Source organism: Mytilus edulis, chromosome 1 (genome assembly GCF_963676685.1).
Source record: "Mytilus edulis chromosome 1, xbMytEdul2.2, whole genome shotgun sequence".
NCBI classification, from domain to species: domain Eukaryota; kingdom Metazoa; phylum Mollusca; class Bivalvia; order Mytilida; family Mytilidae; genus Mytilus; species Mytilus edulis.
Window position 1 is genome coordinate 47,385,994 of NC_092344.1, and position 20,432 is coordinate 47,406,425.

The 20,432-nt window shown below is 31.1% G+C and overlaps 2 protein-coding genes across 9 annotated transcripts in view; one reads left to right on the plus strand and one right to left on the minus strand.

Moving 5' to 3' along the window:
- The first annotated feature begins 1 nt into the window (after position 1).
- LOC139484168 (polyglutamine-binding protein 1-like) lies at positions 2 to 10,996 on the plus strand. The gene is made up of 6 exons (XM_071267902.1): positions 2 to 134; positions 4,949 to 5,258; positions 5,717 to 5,817; positions 6,312 to 6,409; positions 7,151 to 7,377; positions 9,822 to 10,996. Exons 1-6 carry the CDS (start codon positions 65 to 67, stop codon positions 9,961 to 9,963), a joined length of 948 nt encoding a protein of 315 aa, XP_071124003.1. The 5' UTR covers positions 2 to 64; the 3' UTR covers positions 9,964 to 10,996.
- Positions 10,997 to 12,357: 1,361 nt separating this feature from the next.
- Positions 12,358 to 20,432, minus strand: part of LOC139484108 (early endosome antigen 1-like) — a 62,442-nt gene continuing 54,367 nt past the window's right edge. For 4 of the 8 annotated variants that reach the window (XM_071267884.1, XM_071267871.1, XM_071267877.1 and 1 more), the window contains 2 exons: positions 18,074 to 18,172; positions 14,827 to 16,490 (listed from right to left, as the gene is read on the minus strand). In XM_071267884.1, coding sequence (XP_071123985.1) covers positions 16,362 to 16,490; positions 18,074 to 18,172 — 228 coding nt within the window. In that variant the 3' untranslated portion in view covers positions 14,827 to 16,361. Of the gene's footprint in view, positions 12,485 to 14,820; positions 17,402 to 18,073; positions 18,173 to 20,432 lie in introns of those variants that run through there. The other 4 variants (XM_071267847.1, XM_071267859.1, XM_071267865.1 and 1 more) reach the window with 4 other exon arrangements.

Genomic DNA, 20,432 nt, shown 5'->3' on the forward strand with positions numbered 1-20,432 from the left:
CCCCTTGTTGTAACATGTTTAGGAAAAGCAAGACAGACTAAAGCTTTGAAAGATTCTTATTCAAATGCCTCTCCCACAAGCTCTTTTAGCTCGACTTCAAAAGCGAGGAATTGTTAAAGAAGAGCAAAAAACAGGTTATTTTTATTTGATTCTTTGAAAATAAGATGCAAAGTCACCGAACAATCAGGGGACTTACTTAGCTTAGTCCTATAGGCTATAGTCCAAATAATTATGACGTCTTGAAAGGCTATTATAATTTTTTTCTTTGACGTTATAATAGCCTTTCAAGACGTCATAATTATTTGGACTATATAGGCTATAGATCTAACACATGACTTCGCATTCTTATTCAATTTTTAACGTTTTAATACTGATATTTTCATTTTTTATTTTTTTTTAATGCGGTGGCACATTGATAGTAAAAAAAAATGATATCAGAACAGTAAATAGAAATAGTAAATAATGCCCCCCCCCCCCCCCCCCCATGTGGACTAGGGACAAGTTTACTTAAATGAGTGATTTTCCTGATCCCGGATCCCGCTTACTATTTTGTCAAATTCCCGTATCCCGCTTACACTATGTACATAAGCAATTCTCATTTTTTTTGGTCATTTCCTGGGTCCCGCTAGACCTCATTTCCCGTTTTCACGACACAATAATTTGACTTTCACGTGTCCCGCTTACCAAAAATCGACAATCCCGCTTCACTCTTAGACCCCAATGAGACCCACAAGTAACATTATGTTTATAAAGCTATTAAAGGTTGAAAGTAAGAGTTGTCTTTCTTTAATAATCACCTTTTTAGTAGTACAAATTTATCACTAGACTAAGTGATTTAATTTTTTGTAGTTTTAAATATAGAATACTAATGATCCAGCGACTAATTATGATGCTAAAATTATCAGGGCCAACATCTGTGTTGTCTAGGATGACCAGGTCATGTCAGGTGATGACCTTGTATTGAATCTAGGATGACATAAAAATCACTTGTTTAAGTATCATACCTCAATTTCCTTTCAAAAAATCACTTCTTTAAGTATCATTATTCTAATAACCCCACTAATTTCAACCACCCCCAAACAGTGAAATTTTTATTGCGAACAGTAGAATTTTATTACATAATCTGAAAGACAAAACCTTGAACTTTACAGGAAAAATGCTCCCACTGATGGGAAAAATCTGTTAAGAAAGTATTAGTTCATTAAGTTAAGCCATTATTATAGCATTTTTTCTAATAAAATAGAATTTACAGCTAAATGATAGCATCAAAGGCATAAACCTTGCTACTTAAAAGAAGCAAAAAGTTAATTTTTTTCAAGTTTACTAATGGAAAAATATTATCTTAACCTATGTGAAACAGGCTATTATTTGAACTTGGAATTATTTTTAATTGTGGAATTTTCTTAAATTCTTGTTATTGAAATTCTTAATAAATTCCATGCTTATTTTGTACTGTAATGTTCTGTGCTGCACACAACACTTTCTATTACAAAGAAAATAGTATATTTTCACTAGAATGTACTGTGCCGTGCACAACACTATCTACCCAAAATACATTGTATAGAAAGTGTTATGAACCGCTCAAAACATCATAACACCAAATAAACATGGAATTTATTATAATAATGAAAAGGTTCCTTAATGAGAAAAATTGATGCATCCTTGTATGGACCCTGCATAATTTAAATCATACATTGTAGGATCTATGTGGGGTCAGTAGTGAACCATATAATTTATACTGTCTGTCCTTAAGTTGTCAGTCCATTATCATGTTAAAGTTTTGGTTTGAAATTTTGTTTACCATGAAGTGGTGGTCAAATAAACTTTTAAAAAGTTCATTCATTTGACTTATTGTTGGGTAACTGAAACCACATATTTATTTTTATTTGGCACAAGAGGAAAAAAATAATTCTGTAACTATAAATGAATAAAGAAGACATAAACTGAAACAACTGTTTTTGTGGTTATAGTTTAATTGTATTCTCAGTTATGAATTTAGTGTCCTTAACCTCAAACATAATGTCCAATAAAATTTAAGTATGATGTATACAAGCTGAAGCCCCGCCTATCTTAATTGCCATGCTTGAGCAAACACTGATACAAACAAAGCAAGCAAGCCAAACAAAGATTTGTTTTGCTAGCATTAATGTAAAAGCTTTAAAAGATAAAATCTTTTCCCCCTGCAGGATGCTTTTGTGATGCTATGGAAAGGGTATTTGTCTTGTAAAAGCTCTCTTGTATACAATTGGCGGTTTCAGAATCAAATGAATTCTGGGTAATATTTTCAAAAACATACACCATCTTGAACAATTGGAATTCAACCATTGACATAAAATAATTTTCATGTTTGGGTAACTCGCTAGTTACCCAGAATTCTTTAGATTCTGAAATGCCAAATTCTTGCCAGATTTTATCAAATTTATATGTATATGTATGTAAATCAAAGGTTTATATCAGCAATGTCTCTGACAAGTTTGAAAACTATCATCCTACATGTATGTAAAAGGAGTTATTTCACCTGCAAATATTGATTATTCATATAAAAATTTGAATTATAAGCCCATTTCACATGTACATTTCTTGACAGAATTTCTACCAAATTCTGTCGAAAACATTATATCAGCAATGTCAAGGACAAATTTTTGATAACCAGTGACAAACTGTCATGTGATAGTTCCAGGGAATAAACTACAAAAAAATCAACTCATTTCTCTGATTGAAATGCTAGAGTTTCTGTTGCTTGACATGTAACTTTATACTGCTATGTTGAAAGTGGCTTTAAACACAAATCAATCTATCAATTGAAAGAGTCTTGATAGCATATTCTCTTGATAATCAAGAATGTATGGATAAGAGTTGTTGTTGGGTTATTCCACTTACATGATATATATGATTTACATGTATCAAATTTTTGTAATAACCTTTTGCTTGTAACATCATATATTCTGAATATAGTTACTTTACATGTACATGTAGTTGCTTTTTATACGACCCCAAAATTTTTTTTTGCGTGGTATAATGCTATCATGTCATCTGTGTCGTTGTCGTCCGAAGACACATTTAGTTTCCGGACTTAAGTTTTAGTGAATGGATCTTTTTAAATTTTTACCAGATGGTTCAATACCATTCTAGGAAGGGGGTTATGGTACCAATCGTTTTAGAATTAGGGACCAAAAAGGGGCCCAAATTAAGCATTTTTGTATTTTTCAAACAATAACTTGTGTTTAGGCCAAATAAAAATATATGTGTGGTTCCAGTAACCTGACCGACCCTAGTTCAAACCCTCTGACCCTAGAATTTTTTTTTCATTTCGGAAAAATAAATTTTCAAACGTTCAAATTTTGAAGATTGTGAATTAAAATAATAAAATTCTTAGATTTCTGTCATCTGAATTTCCATCAGAAGTATCTGTTATTGATAAAATGCAAGAATTCATAACAACTCGTCAAAATGCAACAAAATTAACTAAAAAGGTAAATGACTGTCTTTATTTTGCAACCAAACACTTTTAAAATGGCTGACTTTCGGTATTGACATTTATAATACCGGAAACAATTTTGGTAAACACGATTTTTTTCCTGATTTTGACAATCCAAAATAAAATTTAGAAAAAAAAATAAATAAAATTTGCCGACCTACCGACCCTATTTTTAAAAGTATGTTACTGGAACCACACATATATTTTTATTTGGCCTTATGTGTATGAATCATCTCTGAAATGATACCACAAGTTTCCATACCATGGAGGGATAGTGAGTATAGAATTTGGGGGTTTATGGCTCAAAATCTTTTGGAATTAAGGGGCAAAAAATGGGGAAAAACTAGTTTTTTCTGGTCAATGGACAATTAAGACAATTTAAAAGCAGTGAAAGGGAGGTAATTCAAAAACATTTAACATACTTTGTTGTGTATGTTCGGATTTACCTCTCTTACACTACTTAAATTATGTATAAAGTAATGTTAGGTTTTTGACTATTTGCAAAAAAAAGGGGGTGGTAGTAGTTTTCAATTTCTTTTCCAAATTTATCAAATTTTAAATTTTTGAAATCTTTAATTGCACAATATTGTGCAATAGATTTGTAAGATCTTGACATTTGTTTTGTGTTAAAAACCCATATTATGTCAAAAATTTGATCACAATCCAAATTCATAGCTGTATCAAGCTTGAATGTTGTGTCCATACTTGCCCCAACTGTTCATGGTTGACCTCTGCGGTTGTATAAAGCTGCACCTTGCGAGCACCTGGTTTTGTATTTATTGGTTAAAAAGACAGTTTACTATAAAGGAAGTAAAGTTAAGAAATTTTTAGCCCTATTAAAAGACATACTGTGGATTCATTATTATTTGTTGGATACCAATTTTCATGGATTTTGTGGGGACTGTTAAACCACGAAATTAAATGTTCAACGAATAACAAATTTTCTATAGGCTTGTATGCAGACCTCGGCAAGACCACAAATTAAAAATATCAAAGATTATGTAAGTTTTCCTTAATCCATGAAAATTAATACCCAAGAAAATTAATGAATCCACAGTATATGTTTTCCAATATTATTTATAATTTATCATGTTGATCCACATATGTTCTTATTAAATGTACGAGGGTGCTAATGCCCTTTACCGTCAGGCGTCAAATGGTAATTTTTGGCTACCGTTAGCATCAAATTGGTTAAAATTTTACCTTGATTTTGTCAAAATATTCTTATAATGATTCCTCAGATGTCTCAAATAGTTATTGTTACTGTTATTTAATAATAAAAAAAAAAGCATGTTTCGTCAAATTCAGCTGATTTTTTTATCGTCTAAAAGAAAGTGTACATTTTATGGTCATGTACTAAAAATTACAGTTAACGTCATTTGGCAAGAATTTTTGCCCTTATACATCATGAAGGTACATGTACCCCATTACTACCTCATGTACTCATTCTAGATTTTTTTCATTTTTAAGCTGATGAAGTTGAGGAGGTTTTTGCAGAAGATTATGATGACCCTGTGAAAGAAGCAGAATATGAAAAGCCAGCAGACATTCCTGAACCTCAATCAGAAGAGGAGGAGGAAGAGGAAGACGGACCTCTCATCCATCACATACCAGCATGCCCTAATAGATCTAATAAATACCACACATGTGTCGATTACTGCAAGGAAAAGTGGGGGATGAAAGAATTCCAGAAAGACTCAGATATGATAAGAAAACGAGACAGAATGTTAGGGAAATATCCATTACCGGATGGTTGGTTAGAAGTTGCTGATCCTGAAACGTAAGAAAACAGTTGTTAAAAACTACATATGCATTTACATGTACATTTACATGTATTAATATTTGTATCAGTCGGGAGGAAAACAGATGAAATTGTACATTTTATTAAAATTTCACCACAAGATAGTGATTTTTAACAAATACTGAATTCAAGCCAATATGCCAAGAACACTTTAATGCTTGGTTCACATATATATAGTAAAATTCCATGAAATAAGTACTGCTCCAATAGTATGAATGAATCATCTACCATGAGAAGCCTTTTAAGGCAAACAAAGAATTATCAGTTTTGTTCATTTTACTTATAGAATAACAATATTTTCCTCCACATCCGTTAAATTTGTCAAGATTTTTAGTGTCTGTAATGGTTACTGGTATACCTTCAGTTATCTCTCTTGAGCAACTCTTCAGTTTTCTTGAGAATTCAATATGATAAAATAATATGAATTTTCCTTTCAGAAATAGATACTATTACTGGAACTTGGTAACAGATCAGGTGTCATGGCTGTCACCCGTACATCCTTCTGCACAAATAACCTTATCTGCTGACAAAATACAAGGTAATTATGACTCTTGATAAAAAATGAACTAGGTAACTAACTGCCTTTCTTACAATGCTGCATGGCAATTAATTACTCTTTTCCACTACAATTGAATTATCTCCCTTTAATAGCTGGAAAGATTTCATATATAAAACTTTAAGTACATTTGTTGTTGTATGGTTGCCAATGAGACAAATTAAAAAAAAAAGAGCCAATAAGAATAAGATTTGATATGCATCTACTAGTATGTCCCTTTATCAGCTTAAAAATTTCATAAGATGACTAAACATGAGATTACTACCTTCTTTATGAAGAAGATAAAGTTGAAAAAGTACATGATAATATTTTTTAAAACTGTATTAAATAGTGATCTCTTCCTATCTACACATGTGCTTAGGGGACTTATTTTCAATTAAATCTCTGTTGTTTAACTGTTTTATATATTTTTTGGCAATTTTAAATTATTGGATTCATTTTAGAATAAAAATACCATATTTTTTTGTATGTTTTAGCAATATTTGGAGATTCAGCTATAGTGAGTAGCCATGAAGATGATTTTCATCTTAGTGATGATGAAGAGATGGATGTCAATGATTCAGAGAGTTCACCTGTAGGTTTTTTTTGTAGTTTATTAATTAGTTTCTTAAAACATTTCTGGCCCACGAAAACTTTCTTGTAGGTTTGAAATACTTTCTGGTTTTAAACAAATATATATATATTCTGTCTTGTTGTGTGAAAGGCTTATGATTTATCATAAATTTGGCTGTTGGTTTTATCTTTTGAATATTTCACATTTTGCCTTTTATGGCTGAACTGGTTTTGCTCATTATGCAAGTCTGTATGGTGACCTACATTTGTGTATAGTTGCAATTACATCCTTTTTTTATGGTGGGTTGTTATCTCATTTATACAGCAGTCCTTTATTTTTATTGTCTGAATTTGAAATCATGGACAAAAGTCTGCATTTTAGGCTTGAGTAAAATTTTGTGTTTGAAGTAAATTTCTTCAAAATCTAATACAGAATACAGTACCCGGTTGTCATTACTTCACTTTTTATCTTCAGAAATTTTGCTGAATGTTTGCAGTAAAGTTTTATCTTTGGTAGAATTTATTGTTTTTATCATCAGTGCATTCATTTATTGTAGACACTTCTTATTTTCTCCCTTTTTACATTTATTAGTTTTTTCAGTTTCAGTACATGTACTTATATAATAAAGGAAATCTTATGACCAAATTTAATAAAAATCATGGCCGTATGACAATTTTTTCTTTGTTTAGCAATATTTTTAACTCACAAATATCTTTCAACAAGATTTTATATACATTTCAAATGTTCATATAACTTTTACAGAGTAGTAGTTCATCCAGTGACTCTGATTCTGATGAAGAGTTTGAGAGAAAGCGTCAGCGTACAGATACTAATAGACAAGATGACAAGAGAGGTGGAAGGGGAGGGGGTGGGGGTGGTGGTAGAGGAGGAGCTGCTAGGGGTGGCGGTGGTAGGGGTGGGAGAAGGAATCAAAATAAAAAGGAAGAACTGGATCCAATGGACCCTGCATCTTATTCTGAAGTATCAAGGTATATTTAAATTTCTTTTGGAGTCTTCTTTGTCTCGTCAATCAAAAGATCAAAACCTCATATACAAATCTAATCAGTTAAGAAAATCAGATCTACAGGGAAAGTTGACAATAAAAAAGTCCTATAAATATGGCTGGACAGTTAAGGTGGTACACAACACTGTCACTAAAATTAATTTGGCTCGTTTAATTTTCATAAAATTTTGTCGAAGTATTTACTTTGACACTTTAACAAAAATATAAAAATTAAATTTTTTTTGAACCAACCGTTTTCCAGAAAAAATACACTGGTTATATAGCAATTTGACAAACACCAATTTTGATCATTGAGAAGCTTGATATTCCTTTTACAACACAATGTAATTAAAACGTTTAGCTGACTTTACAGAGTTATCTCCCTGTAGTGTTAAGTACCACCTTTAGTGTTATGTTTATGATAAATGGTTACAGAAGAATTAGATATTGAGTCACAACTATAGTGTGTGATAACATTGTGTGAGGGAATTCGACGTTTGCTGTACCACTGTTCACTCCAGCGCAATTTATGACAATACCACTGTATCAATCAGAATGATTTTTTTTGCAGTGTTTTTAGAAATGATTTTACTTTGTTGTCGCGTATTATTCGTGATACATTCAATGTTTTAAAAAGGCGAATTTTCTGTATAAAGTCAATGATTATGTTGACTTTTGAAGGCCAAACTTTTTACAGCCTTAAATACGCAAATAAAAGATCCAAAAACTATACCAATACAGAATGACATGTTTATGAAATTATAGCAAATCTATTGGTTAACAAATTTTTATTCGTTGTTGCAAAATAATTAACTTAAAATATCTGACATTTTCTCCCTACCCAGTTTACCCCTATACATTTTTATGATGTGGACTGTTCATTGTTATTGAATCGTAGGCAATTTGATTGGATTAAGTTGTTATTAGTTTACCTACAAACTTGTTTATGCTTTTCATACATGACTATTGATTAATTAGAACGTGCATGAATGTGTACGGTAACTAAAATGACCTTCAAACTGGACACTGGACGAGTCAATATTATGTTTTATCAATGAAAGTTAAGGTATGAAAGGTAAGAATTGCCACTTCGTCTATTTTCACAAAATTTTCTGAATACACAGTTGAAAGATTATTTTTTAAAAGCCTATTGTGGAGATAAAAGAGAAAGTTTACAAATAAGACGTTTTGTTCCATTAAACAAGTCATTTCTTAAGAGAAATGCCGAAATATATTTTACGCACGACTACGGCAGGTAAAATTATTATTTATCATAACAAAACAAAAAAAAACATTTTTCAGTTCATTGGAATATGTTAATTACAATTAATTACAAACTTAAGAAGTAAGTAAATAAAGTCAAAATATGTCCGATCTGCCTATTTCTGGACATCAAAAGTCAATACGATCGTTTTAAAGTCAATTTCGTCTACCTCACAAAATCTTGTTAGGCACTATAGTTATGAAAGAAGATAGTAGTAACCATACATTAAGGGATTGGTACATTCTACTCATTTTAGTACTTGTACCTTTGAGAATGAAATGAAAGAGGTGGTGCATATAACAAAACCATAGGAAACATAAGGAAACACAAAAAAATCACGAATTCATACCTCAGCTCTGCAATTTCTCGCATATTATGCTATGAGTAACCACAAATATAAATCAGTTGTTAATTAAAAATGTGTAAAATAGCATTGTGTAACAACATATGCTTTAAATGCTTTGAAATTCACTCAGTTGGTAGCAATTTCTTTTATTAATCAGTGGTCCCATATTTGTATCCACAACTGCTCCTGAACTGTCGCCGTCTTTCTGCATCATCAGCCATTGTCATCTGTTAACTTTTACAAAGATCATATCTAAAACTACTAGGCCTAATGTAACCAAACTTGGCCACAATAATCAATGGGGTATCTAGTTTTAAAAGTGTTTGACCACCCAACCTGCTGACAAACATGGTTGACATGGCTAAAAATAAGAAATTAGGAGTAAAAAGCAACTTTTAACTTAAAAACTGCTGTAGAAAAAGAATTTTTTTACAAGTAAGCCATCATAAATCTTATGTCCTCTCATTTTCCAAGGTATTGCCCTTTAATCATAATATTTAATTTTTGTTTTTTGGTTTTTCGTCTATTATCTTGAAAACTATGATAGATAGATAGGAACTTTAAAAGGGAAAACAATCAGCAGAATAAGATATACTAATACATCAACATGACATAAATTGTCAGTTAGCTCTTAATAGTTATTCCTCTGTTATGATGATTTTTACCCTGAAAAAAGTGTCCATTGATGAAGATGCAGGTGAGAGACACAGACACTTTAGAGCCTTTAGTTTTAGAAGTTAACTTAAGCATATTATGTGGTTGGAGTTAATTTCTTGTTATTTTTGTCAATGCATAATTCAGTGTCATTTTATTATTTCAGGGGCTCTTGGTCATCTGGACTAGATAGAGGCAATGAAGCCAAGACAGGAGCAGACACCACAGCTTCTGGACCTTTATTCCAACAGAGACCATATCCTAGTCCTGGTGAAATCATGCGACGGAACCAGGCAAACAAAAAATGACAAGACTTTTCAGCAATAAGTCAATCAACTGGACATTATAAATGTGTTTGAATGTTCTCTGAATAAACACTATTGACAACGTTTAAAAACCTGTTCAAGTTCCTGCACCTGGGTCAGCAATAGGTGGACTATTCTTGTGTTTTAAGTGTTACAGTCTAACTTCAACAGCTGATACATATTCAAATACAGTGAACAACTTTTTCATTACATATTCATTATTCATCTATGTTTTCATAACATATTCATTATTCAACAATGTTTTCATTACATAAGCATTGTTCATGAATATTTTCTTTACATATTCATTAGTCATCAATGTTTCCAGTAAAATGTTTTTAAAAGTCAGTACATTCAATATTAACCTATCCATAACGGTGGCTACCTTCATTTTAACAGCTTAATGTTGTCAAATGTTTCATGACACATGTTAAGCTTTCTCTCATTTTGACGTAGGCAAACAATTTTTGGGCCAAATATGTGCATGAAAAAACGCTTCACACTACTGTTATTTATGTGTTTATATATCTCAAACATTTATCAATTGCCCTGATGGTGTTCGAGCTATCAAAGTTTGACGGTATACACTATACATGTGTCAACCTATTTTCTTGCATATTGTATTAAATTCAAGTGACCTACCTAGCTTACTACATGGTTTTTGCTCATTGTTGAAGGGCATAGGATGACCATCAGTTGTTTACTTCTATGCCATTTTGTCTCTAGTGGAGAGTTGTTTCATTGTCAATCGTACCACGTCTTATTTCTATATTTATATGATATAGGTTTTGCATGAGCAATTCCGATTCAATGCTAGACATATTGTTTAAAATAGCACCTGATAAGATTAGAATAGAAATTGACCACTTGCTAAAGCATATGTCAACACATGTATGGTTTGAGCTGTAGATAATATCATGCATTTGACTCATATGGCACAATGAAAATAAACACTAATATGGAATGTATATGTTTTTATTTTGTCACCAGGAAAACATGTAAAATATGTATATAATAATAAAATAATGAAAAATAACATTTGTTTTTACTGAATAACAATATAAAAATACTCTCAAAAACATTCACACCATTATTAAAGCATTGCATCTTATTTAAGCATTTTTTCATCAAATTTTAATTGTCATTTTTGTAATCTGACACCATGCAGAGCACAATAAAAATCCATTCATACAAACATAAATGGTAAACCTCATATATCTTTTTTTACATTTTTTAAATTTTGGGGATTTTTCTGAGAAAAAAATAAACTAAAGCATAAAATTATTTGTATGTACTGTAAAATTACAATAAAACCCTATATTTTATTTGCTTATAGAACGTACCAAAAAAAAAAAATGAACTGTTGAGTAAATATTACAATACCATGAATAACTTCTTATAACATAAAATCTTGTGGATGAAAATGATCAAACTCTGAGGAAAGCCTCTTTTAAAGGAAATTCTGTTACATGTAATTTAACATTATATATACAACTCAATAATCTTTGAAACCACTGGAGAACAAGCATCATTTTCCTAGCCTGTTGCAGACATTTTTATCACAGACAATAAGCCAGGTTGGTTATCCTTGAAAAATTCTATTATTTATTAAAGAATTGAATGCTTCTTTTAGTAATTTTACTGGGATGAAAAGGTGTTGACTAATACATTTTGTATGAAGCTTGGAAGCACATCTTTGTTTTACCATATAAGCTCTTAAGAAAAACATGGTGTTATACATCTTTTTTCATTTGCAAATCTCTTTAAAATATCAATACAAGTGTAATGTTCCTGAGAACTTTTAATAAATTAAAACAAATCATAAAAAAAATGTAATAAAAAGCTGGCTTTAAAAATATAATGCATGATTGCTTTTTTTGTTCTATATGTATCCAAATGATGTAGTATACACTTTAAACATTTAGAAAATATATTAATCTCCAACAAATTCGCAAAATTTATAACATCTCCAATACCCTTGTCCATCCTGGAAACTGCCCACAAGTCACAATCCCAGTAGCCAAGTTGCCACTTATTCAATGCATACATGAGTGCAGGCAGAACATACATATTTTTTTTAATTTTCATATTGCTTCAGTAAAATAAGATAAAAGAATAATCGAGACTGTTTTTGAGGTTTAAACAACCTATTTTAAACATGGACAAGTTTAGATGCACCAAAAAATCTTGATATTTGATTGGTATAAACATTGGTATTAGTTATTAAAAACATAGTTGCTTTAACATTATTACTTTTGGACTTCAAATTCTTATGAAATGATATTGAAGAACATTCACTTTATATGTATGACTTAAAAATTTAAAAGTAAAAAAAAACAATTTTGCTGTCTCAAATTGAAAAAAAATATAGGTAATATGCAAAGTTTTTTCTGGACTAAGTCTGGTATAAAAGTACAAGTTTATGTAGTAAAAACAACCTCGACACCAAAAGCAAAATAGAAAACGTTTTTGTTATCCAGTGTATCACAGCAGTAGTATCTACCATTCAATCCTCAGTGTCTTCCTACAGGTAGGCATGAAAATAAGAGTTCAATTACATAGATATAAAAAGATGTTGTATGAGTGCCAATGAGACAACTCTCCATTCAATTACATGTATTTTTACCATCTTGCTTTCTTATTCAGACATGTTAGAAATATAAAGTTGTGGATGAATGATACACTTTCCTTAAATATGTATTTTTATCTGCTCATTTTTGGTAATTAAAGGAGCAGTTTGATAATTTTCATTCTCAATTCACCCATATCTCCATTTTCTTCATACATACAAACTAATAAGTTTTCTACAATGCTGTTTCTCATCATGTCTGTATAATGAGAAACAAGATTAATATAATTTATGAACTGTTGTTTAAAAATAAAAGTTTTTAAAATTGTCATTATACAAACTAAAGTGCCCGACACAGTAAATGAAATTGTTCATCAAAATTAAAAGGCTAAATGTTAAGATAAAAAACACATTAAAGATTTCAAATGAGTAATTTGCAGCAAGGTCAAAATCCTACATTACAATGCCTACCCGAAATAAGTACCTTTTTTTAGCTCACCTGGCCTAAAAGGCCAAGTGAGCTTTTCTCATCACTTGGCGTCCGGCGTCCGTCGTCGTCCGTCGTCGTCCGTCGTCCGTCGTCGTCGTTAACTTTTACAAAAATCTTCTCCTCTGAAACTACTGGGCCAAATTAAACCAAACTTGGCCACAATCATCATTGGGGTATCTAGTTTAAAAAATGTGTCCGGTGACCCGGCCAACCATCCAAGATGGCCGCCATGGCTAAAAATAGAACATAGGGGTAAAATGCAGTTTTTGGCTAATAACTCAAAAACCAAAGCATTTAGAGCAAATCTGACAAGGGGTAGAATTGTTAAACAGGTGAAGATCTATCTGCCCTGAAATTTTCAGATGAATCGGATAACCCGTTGTTGGGTTGCTGCCCCTGAATTAGTAATTTTAAGGAAATTTTGCTGTTTTTGGTTATTATCTTGAATATTATTATAGATAGAGATAAACAGTAAACAGCAATAATGTTCAGCAAAGTAAGATTTACAAATAAGTCAACATGACTGAAATGGTCAGTTGACCCCTTTAGGAGTTATTGCCCTTTATAGTCAATTTTTAACCATTTTTCGTAAATCTTAGTAATATTTTACAAAAATCTTCTCCTCTGAAACTACTGGGCCAAATTAATCCAAACTTGGCCACAATCATCTTTTGGGTTAGTAGTTTGAAAAATGTGTCTGGTGACCCGGCCATCAAACCAAGATGGCCGCCATGGCTAAAAATAGAACATGGGGTAAAATGCAGTTTTTGGCTTATAACTCAAAACCCAAAGCATTTAGAGCAAATCTGACATGGGTAAAATTGTTTATCAGTTCAAGATCTATCTGCCCTGAAATTTTCAGATGAATCGGACAGCCCGTTGTTGGGTTGCTGGCCCTGAATTAGTAATTTTAAGGAAATTTTGCTCTTTTTGGTTATTATCTTGAATATTATTATAGATAGAGATAAACCATAAACAGCAATAATGTTCAGCAAAGTAAGATTTACAAATAAGTCAACATGACTGAAATGGTCAGTTGACCTTCTTAGGAGTTATTGTTCTTTATAGTCAATTTTTAACCATTTTTGGTAAATCTTAGTAATATTTTACAAAAATCTTCTCCTCTGAAACTACTGGGCCAAATTAATCCAAACTTGGCCACAATCATCTTTTGGGTTAGTAGTTTGAAAAATGTGTCCGGTGACCCGGCCATCCAACCAAGATGGCCACCATGGCTAAAAATAGAACATGGGGTAAAATGCAGTTTTTGGCTTATAACTCAAAACCCAAAGCATTTAAAGCAAATCTGACAGGGGGTAAAATTGTTTATCAGGTCAACATTTATCTGCCCTGAAATTTTTAGATGAATCGGACAACCCGTTGTTGGGTTGCTGACCCAATTGTTAGTTTTAAGGAAATTTTGCTGTTTTTGGTCATTATCTTGAATATTATTATTGATAGAGATAAACTGTAAACAACAATAATGTTCAGCAAAGTAAGATTTACAAATAAGTCAACATGACCGAAATGGTCAAATGACCCCCTTAGGAGTTATTGTTCTTTATAGTCAATTTTTAACAATTTTCATAAAATTTGTAAATTTTTACTAACATTTTCCACTGAAACTAATGGGCCAAGTTCATTATAGATAGAGATAATTTTAAGCAGCAAGAATGTTCAGTAAAGTAAGATGTACAAACACATCACCATCAGCAAAACACAATTTTGTCATGAATCCATCTGCTTCCTTTAATATTCACATAGACCAAGGTGAGCGACACAGGCTCTTTAGAGCCTCTAGTTTTTTTTAAAAGAACCTAACAAGCTCACAAGATCACCTTCCATACATTGTGCATTCAAATAGTTTCGTTCTCAACCATCTTATATGCTCCAATATATCCAAGTTTCGTTCCAATTCCATATAAGGTTGTAATTTGTTAAAATTGACCTTGACCTTGTAAGCAATGCAAGCAAAATCAAAGGGATTCTCCTTTTATAAAAAAAAAGTGACCATATATGCAAGTTAAATTGCAATCCTGTATAATTTCTGATGAAGTTATCTATAAACCGCTTTTCTGAACTCTTTTAAGTCTAATTAAAGTCACTATGACCTTGACATTAAGCATAATAGATTAATAATCAATAAAGATCTTTTCGTCAAATATGTGACATTTCCAAGTGAGCTTGATATATCCCATTTAAGGTTTTTGACCTATTATGCAGAAACCCCTTTTCTGCATTTTATATTAGCTTTGACCATCCCCTTTGACATATTGATATCAAAATTGGGATCTTCCCCTCACTCTTTTTGACTACATATCCAAGTAAGGTTGCAATCTTAAATAATTGATTGGTGTTTAACACCACTGTCAACACTATTGTGATATTTTATGGCAGTGAGTTTTTATTGGAGGAAGCTGGAGTGCCAGGAGAGAACCATGACCTTCAGTAGGAAACTGACAACCCTAGTCAATTGAGATTGGAGTCAAGTACACATGCTCCTAGTCAGACAAATCACAAAACTATACACCCTGCTACTTTCTATTTAAAAAAAAAGAGGGTAACACAGCTAGCTATAAAACTAATATTCCGATTTCCCTGAGATATGACCTCCTATTGGCTCCAAATTGTAAAATGGTAAATAAGGCTTAAATTTGCACAAATAAAGTTGCTTCACAAGTATACTAAGGAAATTATTATAATTCAGCAATCCTCTAAAAGCTCTGTACATTCTGTTTAATAGTTTAAAACACAACAAAATTTTATTCTAGTCAATTAACCAAGAAGAGAAGATCATGCCATTATAGGACTCAATTTTTTTACAGTAATATTATAATAAAATGTATATATATTTACAAATATATGGGTAAGACTTGTCATTCTTAAAATGTGTATCAAAATATTGGATTTTGTGCAGGGCAGGTCTTAGAAATTCATTCCTGAGGACGGTGTTTATGACTGGTATGGCTAGTATGTGAAAATGGATTTGCATATATCTTAATAAAAATTACAATAAAATGTTTATTAACTGTAAATTTTTACTCTCTAAAAACCACCAATTGAGCCATTATTAAAAAAGAAGCTTAAGATCTATATAAAAACATTAAGTTCTGAATCATCCATACTTAAATTTGGTATTAAAATTGTAATCAAAAAACAAAAAATCATATTAATAAAAAATTCCATAAAAGCACCTCTATTATTAAAATTATCATACAATATCAATAGCTATGTGCAAACAAGTGAAAAGGATGATCTTTGGCCATGCATATGTATCAGAAGCAAAGAAAGCATATTTCTGCAATGTACAGGGACAAAATGGTGGAAAAATATCCTCACATGTTATTTTTTCTTTGTTAGATCTTTATAGCAGTGTTCACAAACTCTTTGAAGCTTCTTTGAGTTAGCTAATAGAGCCTCTTTAGAGGAACAGTCATTACAAAATATATTGCCACACTGTCGACAGTGATGCTGTGAAAAAATACAAGTTAAAATTACATAGTATAACAACACGACGAATACAATTTAATAACTGGTAGGCACTTCTGTCTACATACATGAACTGACTTCAGAGCTCTACAAAAAAAAAAAATTAGATTGGGAGAAATGGTCTGATTTCAAACAAAATTTTCAAGAAATGTTTCTTTTATTTTTCCATAAATAAATGTCTGTTATTATTGATCTCCATATAAGAAGTATTTCTAGACTTCTTTATAGCACCAATATGATGTACCATCATTTCTTTCATCCAATGAACAATAAGCCTTGGAGATATATATATAAAAAAAAAATGCACACAAAATTTCTATCCATTGAATTAAAGTTCTTCTGGGTTCATCCCATCACTTAATATCACAGGTTATAGTCTAATCCTTTTTCAGGTTTAAAGCTGCTCTTAAATTGAATATACTATCTAAAATACCATTTCACAAAGTATTACATGAATTTTTATGTAACTGCTTAAAATGTACACAATTTATGACTACTTTGTGAAACAATTACTAAACCTATTCAATGAGGGAGTAGACATAGGAAGATATTGGCCCCACCCTCCCCACTCTTCTATTTGTTTCTACCTTTTTTAATCATTCTAATCTCCCTACCCTTACCTTGTCTACTCCCCCATTAAATGATCACAGTTACATGTACATGTATACTAAAAATATTCATTATAATGTTTTACAATAAGCAGTGGCACAACCTGAGTGTATAATTTGAGAATATAAATATTGAGGATATAATTAAAAAAAATAAAATCATCTTTTATTTAATTCAGCAAAACAATTGTCACAGACACGAACAGGTTTCTTCGATGATGGCACTTTGTTTTCCCTAGACGAACAATCATTACAAAATATAAGTCCACAATTTCGACAGTGATGCTGAAATAATAAAGTGGAAAATGTTAAATCTGTTTCGCAAACATACTACTCACCTTCGTATTTTTTTTCCAGTCATCATTTTCTAGGTATATCATTATTATTATTCAAAGCTGGATCCTCTTACCTGAGATAACTTTAAATTTTGTCCTTTTGGCCCTGGTTCACTAAGAGCAAATTTTCAATTTCAATTTTTTAGCAAGGAACTCATAATTTTGCAAAACATGAAACTAACATTGATATTAAACTTAAGCAGTCTCTTAATATCAGAATTTACTCATGCATAGCAAGCAGGTATACTAAGGCACATCTCTTAATTTACGTTTACATAGAATTCAAAATATAAACTTTAACATACATATCTAATATTAAACAAAGTCAGAGCAACATCCCTTTTATTTAGAATATCTCACTGAATCACATAATATTATTCATGCAAGTTTAAATGACCCAACAATATCATAAATGTATAGCATAGAGAACAAAAGATAAATCATTGTTGTATTAGCTTCATCCCACTTTACAAAGATTTCATTTGTGCTAAATATTACCTAAAACCTGTATTATCTGCAATTCTTGCCCTGGCACTAATCTCTCTTAATTATTAGACAGTTTCAAACTTTTACTCAAGAAAATAGTAAATGAACTTTTAAGTTATACTGGTTTTTTTCTCACCTTCCTGATAGTAACAGAGAAATTTTTAGAACAAGCCATGCACTCCTTGCATTCACTGTCATCTGCCCATTTTCTACTCTGTACTTTTGTGGTTGTTATCTGAAAGAAAGTTACAGCATTTTAGATCACATTACGGTAATGATTTGTGCATTATGATGTGAAAAATCATCTGAAAAAAACTTATTGATGGTTTCATATTCCACAGGTTACCTTCTAATTCTTTTGGATGTAATTCTGTATAAAATGAATTGCAATTACTTCTCTGTTCATGCATTACATTTATTGAGTTCTGACGTGGATATTTCGGCTTACCCTGTATTCATGACAACTCCTAGCAGGACAATGTCAAGGCAATCATTAAAATATTTCATCAATGAACTTCAACAAGGTTGCAGATAAAAGCAGACACAATTTTAATAGATGGATAACCATATAGGGGTTTCAATCAAGGATTTGCACAACTAAATACTTTTGCATATATTATTTTCAGTTTATTCAAAACTGTACAACTGACACAATTAAAAATATGTACTTAGAGTATGCAAGTTTAAAATCTGATAAGCAGATATTCCAAATTATTGAGGACACAGCTTCCATTACTGGAACACAGTAATACAAGGAATCAACAATTAACATTCAGGCAGTCTTCAATGAACAAAGGACTATGTTGGATGGACAAGTTCTAAATTACAATCTACTCAAATCAGTGGTCAGTAAGGCCCTAATAATTACAGTAATTATGACAGGGAATTCTTTCAGCATATATTTTAGTCACTCTCCTTTCCAAAAATATACATGATCAGAGTGATGAATAATTGTAGCTATGCTTTGAATTTGAACTTCTTTGAGAGAAGTACTGGTTTGTGACCATTAAGAATCCAAGAACATTAATTTGCATATAATATTCAGTTATTCACATTTGGTAATATTATATAAGTTTCTGCACCATTAGATCTTTATGATTCAAATATTCCAGTAATCAAACTTGATTATAACAGATATAAGAAAATGAGGTATGAGTGCCAATGAGACAACTCTCCATCCAAGTGACAAATTGTAAAAGTAAAACATTATAGGTCAAAGTACTGTCTTCAACTAAAGCTTGAATTTATTTTATGTTCAAGAAAGAAATACTTCTCATCATTTTTATACATAGCTATAAAATGATACTAATCAGTAGTCTATATTCTCAGCAAGGAAAATAATAAGCTTTAAATTACAGATCCTTGAATTAAAAAATTAGATACAATGAAATTATCAGTCTGAAGGATATAAGGTTTCAATCTCTAGTCATTAATCCATAAGAAGAAAGTGTACCATATTTCTCAACTAAAATCTATGCTTTTGTTTACTTTACAAAATTGCAAAATTAAAATCCAATATCTTTCAAATTGATTTTTATCTGTTATAACAATATGTGATATGAATTGTAAATAAATCATTTTTATTAAAGTAATTATGATATCCAAATATATTTCTTCTTCAAAGGTAAAGATCATTTAAACTCCCCAGATTTTCCATTTCAACAATGACAATTAAGATTGGTCTATTATCATGACAATAACAAACACACAAGAGCAATTTATTATTCACATTCTGCATAAGGATAAATTATATTACTGTACTATTTCAACTTATGTATTTAAACCTTGAGGATTACTTACATTAAGCACCCTCCTGTTATTATAATCAGGACAGGGCTTAAATGTTTGTTTCAGGAGAAAAAAAATCTATATCTGAATTAAACGACTTTTGGAGACATGGTACATTTCAATTAAACAGCAAACCAACAACAACTAAAACAAATGGTACAGAGTGGACAAAAATAGTTTGAGGGAAAAGCTTTGGCTTGTAAAAACAAACAGAAATTTGACTCTTTTGATAACTTTTCCAAAAATCACTGCATACTTGTGTATAATCATAATACAAGTAATACAAAAAATTAAATGTTTCATTCACATTGAAACATAAACAACATTTCGATGAAATTAGTTTTATAACTTTGATAAAATAAGACCAAAAAGGATTCTTATCTTCCATGATCTGTTAAAAATAAACAAAACATTAGAAAACAAAGCAAACAACATGATCCTTCAGATGAACCAGTCATGTGTTTGTGCTATCCCCCCCCCCCCCCCCACACCTCAGGGATCATAATAATCTTTATAAAGATATCAAAGACCTTCAAAAACAATTTCCTTGGCCTAATATGCTTACATTTTCAAATCCATAATACTTTCACCAAATGTCTATTATTTCAAACTGGATTTAAAGTCTCTAAGGGAAGGTTAAAACTAGTTTACTTAAAGGGTCAAACTTTTGTGCTGATGTTTTTGTGTAAGTATATATAACAAATGAT

Excerpts from the sequence above, each read along its gene's own strand:
- LOC139484168 (XM_071267902.1), top strand. The coding sequence starts at position 65 with ATGCCTCTCCCACAAGCTCTTTTAGCTCGACTTCAAAAGCGAGGAATT. Across the intron at positions 135-4,948 it reads TAAAGAAGAGCAAAAAACAG|CTGATGAAGTTGAGGAGGTT; the intron begins GTTATTTTTATT and ends TTCATTTTTAAG. Across the intron at positions 7,378-9,821 it reads TCTTATTCTGAAGTATCAAG|GGGCTCTTGGTCATCTGGAC; the intron begins GTATATTTAAAT and ends TTATTATTTCAG.